This window comes from Bactrocera dorsalis, chromosome 4, assembly GCF_023373825.1.
Source record: "Bactrocera dorsalis isolate Fly_Bdor chromosome 4, ASM2337382v1, whole genome shotgun sequence".
In the NCBI taxonomy this organism is placed as follows: Eukaryota; Metazoa; Arthropoda; class Insecta; order Diptera; family Tephritidae; genus Bactrocera; species Bactrocera dorsalis.
The window spans coordinates 37,543,029-37,555,102 of NC_064306.1; the positions used below are offsets into that span (position 1 = coordinate 37,543,029).

A 12,074-nucleotide genomic window follows, 5' to 3' on the forward strand; every position below is an offset into this window, starting at 1 on the left:
GTGCATAGGTAAATTTGTTTTCTATACACATATGTATGTTTGTGTTTCTGTTTGTTAATGGTGTTAAAAGTGAAGTGAATGGAAATCGCATATCATACATCATTCATAAATAGTTCTGTAGTGAATTAGTGAATTAATTTCTTTTTAAATATATTGCGTTGAATGTGAAGTCAAGCGTTCGTTCTTTCGCTGTTCGTCTATCAACGTTTTCTAATTAACCAACAACGTCGTTCGTATAACAAACAAACAAATAATATCAGTCCAGGAGAGTAATACATTTTTTGCTCTAAAACTTAAAGGTATGTAAGTACAGGGTGTTTGTATACAAATTACTTTATATTTCTTAAGGAAATTAAATATATTTTAAGAATTCATGAAATAATGTGAATTCATGGAAATGCAGTAATAATCACTTAAAATGCAAGACAACGTATCATAAAAAAAAAAAAATTTAGTTTTTTATTGCTTATGACTCACTACAATATATTACATATGTAAGTATATGTAAGTAGCATTAAATTTTTAGTTTGACGTATATAACCACTATATAACCACTTTATAACTAATGTATAACCAATATATAACCATTTTATAACCAAAACTCAAATTTTTTTTCAATATGAGTGGTTTCTATTATATCGTTTTTTCTTCACCAAGTAAACTTATGAAAAATGATGTTACGTTATTTTGCATTTTAGGTGACGAATTAAAAATTTTCAATACAGTGCACTCGCGGTAACGTGAACTAATTAAAACCAAGGGAGTTCACGTTAGCGATTGTCGAATTTGAAGACGCAAAATAACTTCAAATTGCTAAATTCAGGATTTTTACACATTTAAATGTAAAAGTATTTTGTTATTGCCATTAGTATGTTCATGGATATGAACATACATATTAAATTGCGAATAAAATTTCACATTAGATTTATTCATTAAAAAGATCCGATATCTTTTTCTGCTGCTTTTTCCTTTCTAATAGCTGAAATACTGCTTTCTCCTTTAAGCGTCTAAGTACACTCATGTTGCTTTGATCAACCATTGCATCTCCAGCCCATTGCAATGCCTTGTTAATTATTATTATTTCAACTACCTCACTTGCGGCAATTTTCTTTATGGGGTCTTCGGCAATACAATCATCATCGTCACTTTCTTCAATTTCATAGATTTCGGTGGTATCATCAACACAAGGGTCATCGTTCCACTCTCGAACCATTGGCAATGTAAACTCAACCTAAAATAGAAAAAAGTAATAATGATATCAAAGTGTGTCGTAAGACTTCTACCTGAGGACTCAAGTCCTGAAGGAGATTAACTGACATTCGCATTAAAGAGTTTATTTCTGCACTCCATTTGTCTTTCCGGATACTTAATGGAATGTTATATTCAGGGTCCTCCTCGTTTCCCATTAAACTTAAAATTTTTTTCCAACAATTGCCAAGAGTTTCTGTGCTGACCCTATCCCACGCGACAGATAAAAGGGTAACAGCATCTTTCAACGTTACATTTTTCATTTATTCAAGCAAATCTAAGTTTTTTGCTGCTATTGAAGCCAACAAACTGTTTCTGTAATATAACTTCGTTATTTTAATCGCATTTTGATCTATAGGTTGGATAAGAGGGGTGACATAAACATGGCAATTATATTTCCATCTTCAGTTTTTAATTCTGCTTCACTTGGATGAGAGGGAGCGTTGTCAATAAGTAATAGTGCCTTTATTGGTAAGTTCTTAAGCAAGAATTTATAATAATTATTAATTAAGCGAAAAAATTGTTTACCTGTGGCACAAAAGATTGATGGAACCAATGTTTAAAAATGGCAGACGTCATCCAGGCTGATTTCGAGTTCTTATAATCCCTAGGGCAACTAAAGTGTTTAAAGCTGTGTGGATTTTTTGCCTTACCAATTACTAAAAGTTTAAGTTTATGTGCACCTGATGCATTTGCGCAACAGAGAAATGTTATACGCTTCTTCTCCGTCTTTGTTCCTGGAGCAGTTTTTTCATGCGATGATACATAGGTCTTATCTGGCAAAAGCTTCTAGAATAAACCAGATTCGTCAGCATTATACAATTGGTCATTACATAACTCCATTTCCTCAATTTTTTGTTTTAGTTTCAGTTTAAATGGATCAACCAATTGAGGCTGCGATGAGAGTTTTTCTCCAGATACTTTAAGCAATCTAACTCCGTATCTTTTCTTAAATCTCTGGAGCCATCCGTCACTAGCATTGAATCCGGTCGCGTTTTCTTTAAGTAGGGAATGCAATTCCTTAGCCTTTTCTTTTAGCATTAATCCACTTACAAGACAATTCCTTTCGCGCATCCGGATGAACCAAAGGTATAGACTTTTTTCCATAGATGGAAGCTCTGACGATTTTAAAGTTTTTTTCTTTTTCCCAGTCCTTGGTATGTATTAGTCACGCATTTTAAAATGGCTTCTTTTTTCTTTTTAATACTGCATTGTTGACTTAGCGACATTATATTTTTTTGCTAAGTTAGTCACACTTGTTCCTTTTTTCAGACTGTCTAAAATGTCTGCTTTTTCTTTTAATTTCAAACACTTCGATTTTTTAGAACTCATTCCGATTGATTGATCACTCCGCGAAAGAAAAAACCTTCAACTGAAGTAATTCGTGTCATATGGTAAAAATTTGCGCAAATTTTTCAATATTAGGGGATTCCCCGAACTTAAAAAATAAAATTTTATGTATTCAGTGTTGTCCGTATGTTAATAAAAAGTGTAGTGAACAAAAATTTTGTTCACGTTACTGAGCTTTCTAAGTAAGTTCGTTCACGTTACAGAGTAGTCAATGTAAAAAAAAGCGTGTTCACGTTAGCCGGTGTTCACGTTAGATGGTGTTTACGTTACCGCGAGTGCACTGTAGTTTCATTTTTAATTTCTAAACTGCTGAAAAATTTCGTACGAAATAATTATATTATTATTTAAATTTTGTTATATTTTCTTGTGAAATGCACATTCAGAAGTATGCTGCAACGAAAACATTGCCATTTAATTAATATAGTCATATACTAGTACTCCCACTACCACCAGCATACACTTCTCTATACATTCTTGCTTTACCTGACTTACTTATCCTCTCATATCGCTTTTTCTCATTTCATAATTTCCATATTTGCCAATTGATCTTTTCTTTAATCTCTTAAATATAATATTACGTTAAATTAATAAATCACATGGTAATAAAATATTTATGTTTGCTTGCTCTTTAAACAAAAATTCTCTTTGTTTCAACAACAAAGCCAAGTGAATTTATATCGCAGCATTCACCTTTGGCACAAACATGAAAAAGAAAACAAAAGTGACAACTGGTAAAAATCAAATGCAATAAAAAACATGAGAGCAGGAGAACGATTCTCAACGCCACCGTAGGCAATGCATGCAAATGCACTCACGCCGTTATTTGTGTGTTGTGCAGTTATAAAAAAGTTTCATTAAGAAAAATGTGTGTGCGAGTTGGACAAAATTGTGAATAAATTAATAACTTAAAGAAATAATCAATTTTGGTGCGTTAAAAAGTGAAAACTTGGTGAAAATTTGTGCAAATAATTAATGTAAATGTATGGAAATATTTGCATACTCTATGTGGAGAAAATGTTAAATGAAACAGAGGTTTGTGAAAATGTGAAAAGCAACATGTGCTAAATTTCGTATAAAATAGTGAAATGATGGTGTAAGTAGTAGAAAGAAAGGGTAAAGTGTGAAAAAAGTATAAATAGTGAAAAAAAGTGTAAAGTGTGGAAAAGTGTTTGGAAAAATATTAAATTGTGGAACGATATTGAAAGTTGAATGCGCGTTTTGTTTGTGTACATGTTATGAAATATGTATATTGTGGTGTAAAAATAATAATAGTGCAAGGAATTTATTAGAGAAAGGTTTGCCGGAAAAATGCTGCTGACTATAAGGAACAACAAATGTAGAGGTGAGCCATTTACATGTTAAGTTCTTGCTAAATCCTTGCAAATTATGAATTTAACGGAATCCAGGAACATTGAAGAGGCATCAGCGGCAGAAAATAATAACCTTGCAATATATTTTTGCCCTCTGTGGTGCAAAAAATGGCATAACGAACACAATATGTTAAATATGTAGTATAGAACTCTATAAATTCCTTAAGGTGTCAGTAGGGTAATCATTAAAATTTTTTTGTGCATTATCTGTTCCCTTATACCCTTAGAATTAATGTAGAAGCCCACTTTACCATTAGAAGGTTTCGAAAAACACCCAAAAATAATAATATTGCTCGACGTTCGGATCGCTCGGAGTGCATACCTCAAACTTTAAACTACATTTTTTTAAACTGGCGGTCATGATTCCGGTCGAACTACTCAACTGATTTGCTTAATTTTGTTTTTTTGTTCTAAAAACGCCTAGCTATCGTTCCTACTAGATTCATAATTTTTTATAATTTATTGACAATGTTATAACAAACTTTATGTAAAAAAAATGTGAAAAAATTAAATCAAAAAACGTTGATTACTTTTTCATTCATTTATCAACATTTTTTTATGACTCTAGTAGGGACGATAACCATTCACGTACCTTTTAAGAATAAATTGGGTTTTTATGTTTCAAATGATCCAAACATGAGAAATCTTGTCCGCCAGTGAAAAAACGCATCTCATTCACCCAGCCATTTCTCCGACAGATGTCATCAAAAAATTCCGAAAAAATTGTTTATACACTCCACGATATAACATGTGAAAAAGATTCTATTGTAGAATAAAAATTTCTATGAAAACAAATGTCAAAAAATAGGCCAGATTACCCCACTGACCCATTAAGAGGTTACATGAGTTTTCTTTCAAACACTTTTTTCTTATACAAAAAATTAAATATTTTATTAGAATTTTTTATTGTTACAAACATAAGCTATTAATAAGAAATTCTGAAATTTTTTGAAAAAATATTTTAAATTCGGTCATTGCGACGCCATTTTCGGTGACCCCTCGGACACTCGTTGGCAGAATAACTCCTTACAGGAGCATCTAAAGTGAAAAGATACGTGTTTTAGTGAAAACCTTAACTCAGAACTTGGATGAAGGTAAAAAAAACAACTGAAAATTGGAATTGGATTTTTGGTAGTTTTACAAAAAAAAAAATTTAGTGAAAATTACGTGACAGAGTACTTCGTCCAAGTTCTAAGGAATTATATCTCAAAAAACCTGTGTAAAATTTCATGAAGATCGGTTGAATGGTTCTCGAGAAATCTTAACAACCGATTTCTAAAACAAAGTTTCGAGAAAAACACGTTTAAAGGCGCTGCACTTAGCCTGGTCAGCCTCGGACGCATACGTTCTCAAGGCTGTATCTCTCAAACTATTGCTCGGATCAACTTGAAACTTCAGAACAATAATCTAGAAAAATTGTACAATTTAACAAGATCATAAAAAGTTGGATTTTTTAAAATCCGTAAACCCATGTAACCCCTTAAACGCGGCGCACTTAGCCCAGCTAGCCTTGAGCGCACAAGTTCTCAAGGCTGTATCTCTGAAACAATTACTCGGATCAACTAGAAAATTTAGGATAATATTTTAGAGGTGTTATAGAATTTAATAAGACAATCAAAAAAATAAATTTTTTGAAATCCGTAAACCCATGCAACCCTTTAAAGATTTTATCTCAGACCTTTTTAAAATATAAATGCACACGAATTAACTTCTTCCATAAAGCTCATAACAAATGATAACATTTATATTCAGCGCATGCGTGGAGCAAGTTTGCGTGCCGCCGTGTGCGTCGTAACGTAACCGCACTTCAAACAGAAACAGTTATCCACGCACATTGCCGTTGTCGTCTTCCCGCTGAGCGCTGTCGTGCTGCTGTTGGCGCGCTTGTCACGCAATTAATTAATGATGTGCTGACAATTTTTCGCAGATATTTTGACTCGCTGTATAAATTGTCCAAACGATTAGTTACTTTCGCGTTTATGGCGAAGCAAACTGGTTGCGCTAGACGTTTTTCGGTACAATGAAATATTGGTGAAAATTACGGTTTTATTAATTTCGACAATCATAAATGATGATAATAGTTGCTGCTTATTAATTCGCAATGATGCGAAAATATATGTCTGCGATAATTTTTTAAAAGAAGGTGAAAAGGTGCGCTGCACGCGGATTTGTAAATAGACAAAGCAAGACTTTCGAACGTGGAGTTTTTAGTGTTTTTGCTGTTTTTGTTTTTCTTTCTTGTTTTTTGTTTTCTTTCTTTCTTTTTTTGTGTTTTTATTTTTTTTTTTGGATTTTTTTTCTTTCTTGTTTTGTTTTTCTTTCTTTTATTTCTTTGAAGACTCGTACTATACTTTCATATACGACTGTTTGTTGCATGCTGCATTAAATGTTATTATATTTGTTGTTTTTATTGCTGCATATAACATATGCAATCATTTCTACAAGCCTTATTTTTCTACTTCTCCGCTGTGAATTCTCATTTCGGCAGCACCTTTAGCCACATATAATACCGTTATGCTTCCTATTTTGTCTCCTTTTGACTGTTGACTATTTTTGTGTCAACAGTTTGGCCCCTTTTGGCCTTTGCTGACCATTCGCCTAACTATCGGCCATGTCGTACATGAAATTCGTGAACTGTCACTATTTGGCGGTGCAAATTTTCCGGTAGTCGGACCCTTAATAGCCAAATAGCCAACCCAGCAGCCAAAGCTGGGCCAACACGTTGAAATGAACGCGAAAAAAGGGAAACCCAAAAGCGAAAAAGCACAAACGCAATGGCAAGCAATGTGGCAAATGCGAGTGAAAGTGTTGACACTTAAAACGAGTTGCCACTAATGGTCGCACATAAAAAGAAAAGGCAAACAAATTGCGCTCGAACCGACCATTACAGGGCACACTCATACGCAATCAGTACGACAGCACGTATGAGTGACATTAATTAAGTTCGCAGTGCCACCTAAGCAATGTATACAATAACACAGCACAGCACAGTATGGCATTGCATGGCATAGCATGCGGCATGGTAGCGCGGCACAGCGCCTTAGGCAACCGTCAATTTAGTTTACATGTTTTGCAAATGAAAATTGATGTGTTGATATCGAAAATCATTGACGCGTCGCATTGAATTTGCATAATTTCTGCGCAGGCGCAACATTAATGGGCGCGCGCACAGTGGGTGTGCGACGGTAAAACACATTTACATATGTAAATTTGTTGTTGTTGTCATATATGAGTTTAAGCCACTTTGTTGCGCGCCGCCTTTGCTACTCCCACTGTTTTGCTGCCGCTGCTGCTGGTTGCCGCTACATATACACACACAAACATGCATAAAAGGTACAAGTGTTCGCTTTGTACGTCGCAGCGTGTTGTGCGATTATGTAAAATGTGTTTTGCTGAATTTTTAATTAACTACAAAAGAAATAACTTAATATAAAACAATGGCAGTAACAAAAACTTGAAAAAAAACAATAATATAAAATGGAAAATAGAGAAAAAAAAAACAAAAAATTAACTTCGTTTGTACCAGAGCTATAATACCCTTCACAGTTGCATTGTTGTTAGCAGGAAAAATTATAAAACGATTTTTATCTTGATTTTGAGCGGTCGCTTTGTATGGCAGCTATATGGTAAAGTGGTCCGATTTGAACAATTTTCTCGAAAATTGTAGCGTTGTCTTAGATAATAATCTGTGCCAAATTTCGTGAGGACAGCTCGAAAAATAAAACAGTTTTCCTTACAAGAACTTGAATTTGGTCGATCAGTCTATATGACAGCTATATAATATATAGGTTCGAGCTGAACAATTTCCTTGGAGGTTAGAGCTATATCTCAGATAATAATCTGTGCCAAATTTCGTGACGATATCTTGAAAAATAAAAGAGTTTTCCATAAAGGGCTTGAGTCTAATCGGTCAGTTTGTATGACAACTATATTATATAGAAGTCCGATCTGAACAATTTCCTCGGAGGTTAGAGCTATGTTTCAGGATATAATCTGTGCCAAATTTCGTGACGATAACTTGACAAATCAAAGAGCTTTTCATACAAAGACTTGAGTCTGATCGGTCACTTTGTATGACAGCTATATGATATAGAGGTCCGATCTAAACATTTTCCTCGGAGATTATAGCGTTGTCTCTGATAACAATCTGTGCCAAATTTCGTGACGATAGCTTGACTAACTTAAAATTTTTCCATACAAAGACTTGAGTCTGATCGTTCGGTTTATGCAGCAGCTATAAGTATGCTACAGTGGTCCGAAGTCGGCAGTTCTGACAAATAAACAGCTACCTGGAAAGGAAAAGACATACGCAGAATTTCAGATCGATAACTCATAAACGGAAATACTAGTTCCTGTATATACAGACGGCTCGACGGACACGGCTAAATCGACTCAAGACGTTATGCTGATCATTTCTATACATATTTTATAACCCCTTCGACATTACTCTCTGGGAATTACTAACTTGGCAGCAAACTCAATATACCCCGTTCAGGGTATAACAATAACAAAAATCGAAAACAAAAACCGAAACCGAAAGTGTGCAAAAACTGCGCAAATTCGAAAAGAGTACGTGGGAATTTTTGCATACAAACTTGCCGCCACGGTTTGGTCAAATCTGTTGCATTGTAATCCCAAAATGCCAAACTATAAAAAAGTTGTAGTTATGTGTGTTTCACTTTTGTTTTTGCATTAACTCTGAATTTGTAAGCAAGTTTTTACCGTTAGCTGGCATTTATGATGCCCCTGATATGGCTAATGTGTAGCGTTTCGCAACTAAAATTTGCGCTTTTTGTTGTTTTTTTTCGCGGTGTTGCAACACATCTGATATGCAAAGTACATAAATGTCGTACATGCAACAACATGCAGCATGGGTGCAACATGCCGCTTAGTTTGCATAAAATGTTAATTAAATCATTTAATTATGTCGAGAACATAAATCACTGCGAGTCAGTAATTATTCAACGGCGATAAAGTATTGGTGATCGCACATATTTGACATTCACAGCAAATTAATTTGTATCTCTGCGATTGGTTTGTAATCTTTTGGCGCTGCCAGTGTTATGTGTGTGTGTGTGTATTTCGATAATGTGGTAGATAGCTTACACCAATGAAGTAATCAAATTTTAAATAATGATGGTTCATCAATGGTATTGATTACGTTTTTGGCCTTAAATTCGTTGACAATCGTGGCTTGATGCGATAGTGAATTGTTCTTCCACGATTCAGGCCGTTTGCGACGGATGTTCTCACGTAATTGCCTCAGTACGCACAAATAGAACTCCTTATTGACCGTATGTCCCTCTGAAACAAATTCATAGTGCACCAAACCACGAATATCGAAAAAAGCAATGAGCATCACCTTGATTTTTGAGTGGCTTTGGCTTGGTTTTTTTGGTTTTCGCTCGTTTTTCCTTCCAATCCGATTGTTGACATGTAAAAATCATAAATCCATGTCTCATCGGTAATTATGATCCTATCCATGATCGGAATTCGCCGGATCAAGCATGTCCAAAGATATCGGTTTACGGTAGTCTTTATAAAAAAATCCATATTTATCGTCACGGGTCGAGCAAGAACACGTTTCATACCCAAAATATCCACCTAAATTATTCGAACGGACTCGCGAGAGATCTCGAGCTCTCTTGCCATTTCACCATATCCTATACTTTTTTAATATGTTCATCAGTTGAAAGGTCCTAGGTCGTCCAGAACTAGGCACGTCTTCAATGATCTTTCGACCGTTTTTGAAGGCTTTGTACTACTCGTAAGCTTGTGTTTTTGATGAAACTGATAAAATTATAATTTTTCGCTTAAACCAAAATTAGCTAGAAACAGCCTCTAAGATCAAATCTTCGTAAAATGACTGTAAACTAGTGTAATGGAAAAGAAATATGCGGTAAGGCGTATGGAAAGCTTACAAAGAACAGCTAGTATTAAGCATCGATAGTTCTGCCCACAGATTTGTTCTGTAAGAAACTGGCAGTTAAGTAAGCTGTTAAATTGAGAGAGTCCTCTTACTAGTCGTCTATAATACGGAGCAATCTAAGAGGTATGACAATTAAGTAATGAGACTGATTCCATAAAAATCCTATATTTGAAAATTATTCTACAACTCTGCCACCCCCTTCAAAGTAGTCCCCTTGGGCAGCTATACAGCGATAACAGCGCATTTTAGATGCTTCGTAACATTTCTGGAACGCTTCGACTGGAATGTCCGCGAGTACCCTCGTCACGGGCGCCTGGATGTCCGTAATCGACTTAAAATGGGTTCCTTTGACCACCGATTTTGTTTTAGGAAACAAAAAGGGTGAGATGTCGGGCAAATAAGGCGGCTGTTGAAACACGGCGATCCCTTTAGAGGCCAAATACTGGGACACGCTGAGGGCGGTGTGGCACGGCATGTTGTCGTGATGAAGGATCTACTTACGAGCGATGTCTGGGCGCACCATGTTGACTCGTTTTCACAATCTTTCGAGTACTTGGCAATAGTAGACTTGATTCACAGTTTTCTCCGGTGGAACGAATTCTTTGTGGACGATTCCACGGCTATAAAAAAAGGCAATAATCATCGTTTTTACCTTCGACTTGCTCATGCGAGCAAGTTCCACTTTTTATTTTGTACCACGGATTTTTGAAATCTTTTAAAAGCAAACCCAATATAGCCTTTTATTCTAGAGAACAATAGGACAGAAGTGAGATAGGCAGGCACATAGATATAAGGATCTATGCAAGTGGGTCCAAACTAAATAATCGAGTGTGAGATGGTGTCCTTTCAGAAAACTTAAATACCAGAAACGCCTTTCGTTTACCGGACCACTACAGTGCCCAAGAAATACAGCAATTAAATAACACCTTCTTGTTCAGGAAATATATATTTACCGGCCCAAAATATGAAATTATCTGCTTACCGAAGTTTTCTTTCAATAAATTCATTGATTGAAGCGATGTGTGGGAAATGAATCAGTCTTGTTGAAATAAAATGTCTCGACATCACGACATCATTTCAGGCATCAAATAGTATATTATGGCACGATAATGATCTTTATTGACGTTCACGTTTTCACCGGCACCATTTTTGAGGAAATATGGACCGATGATTCCACCGGGCCCCAAACCACAATAAAACGTTGTTCTTTCCTGGATGGAATGACAGCTCTTGAATTTCTCCAGGTTGCTTTTATTCCCCAATTTGGTAACTATGTTTGCTTACAAACTCATTGAGCCAAAAATGGAACTCAATCCGGAACAAAATTTGGCTCGAAAACGTCGGATATTCTTGTAACTTTTCAAGAGTTCATAGAGAGAAGCGATGTCGATTGAAAAGGTCGAGCAGCATCAGTTCTTGCGCAATCTGTATTTTTTACGCTTTCAATTCAAGATTTCGACGTATCAAAGGGTTCCATATGTCAGTCCAATCTGCGGAGAACGGCGCCGAATCGACTCTCCGCGGTCTTCGTGTGCACTCTCAACAATGGCTGTTATATTTTGTAGTAGTGTATTATTATCTAACAATGATTGTTGGATCTCAAGATGGGTTATGGTGTTTTGAATAGTATGCCCAGTAAGCCGATAGTTGAGCGAAGCGCTCGAAACAAATCTTTACAGAAAGTGAATTTTAAATGAATTTGAATAATTTGTAAACCTTGTTCAGGCGTAAGACTTTTCATAATGAAATGCCAAAGAATTCTGAACAAAACTAGTTTGAGAGCTTGACTCGACTAACCCTTGAATTGTCAAAAAACGCTATTGAAAAAAGTAGCTCTACTTGGATCACTCGTTATAAAATCGTGCCATTTTCAAGGTAATTTCCTAATGCTACTCTCAAAGAGAAACTCGTCTATTTTGTCAAAAAACAGGGAGAGTAAATTTTTACAAGCTTCTCTTGAGATGAAATTTTCATCAGCATAATCTTTTGCTATAAATGGGAACTTGTAGTAATCACTTGGTGTCCGGCCTATAAGATGAATGCCAAAGAACTGCTGAAGCAATATCTTTAATCATTTAATCTATTTGATGGATGATCAACCTACTCAGTCGAGTTGACCTGCCATTTAATTAGAAAGTTAAGCAAATGCTTTCACTACTGCAAATTACAAACTAAAG

At 35.4% G+C, this 12,074-nt stretch overlaps 2 protein-coding genes across 2 annotated transcripts in view; both read right to left on the bottom strand.

Annotated features, from left to right (window-relative positions):
- Positions 1–12,074, bottom strand: part of LOC105222216 (uncharacterized) — a 294,428-nt gene that overhangs the window by 266,871 nt on the left and 15,483 nt on the right. The gene's annotated exons all lie outside the window — the stretch shown is intronic.
- On the bottom strand, positions 749–2,833 carry LOC125778367 (uncharacterized). Its single transcript, XM_049455587.1, has 2 exons — positions 1,284–2,833; positions 749–1,231 (listed from the first exon to the last, which is right to left on the bottom strand). The coding sequence occupies exons 1-2, from the start codon at positions 1,509–1,511 to the stop codon at positions 926–928; spliced, it is 534 nt and encodes a 177-aa protein (XP_049311544.1). The 5' UTR covers positions 1,512–2,833; the 3' UTR covers positions 749–925.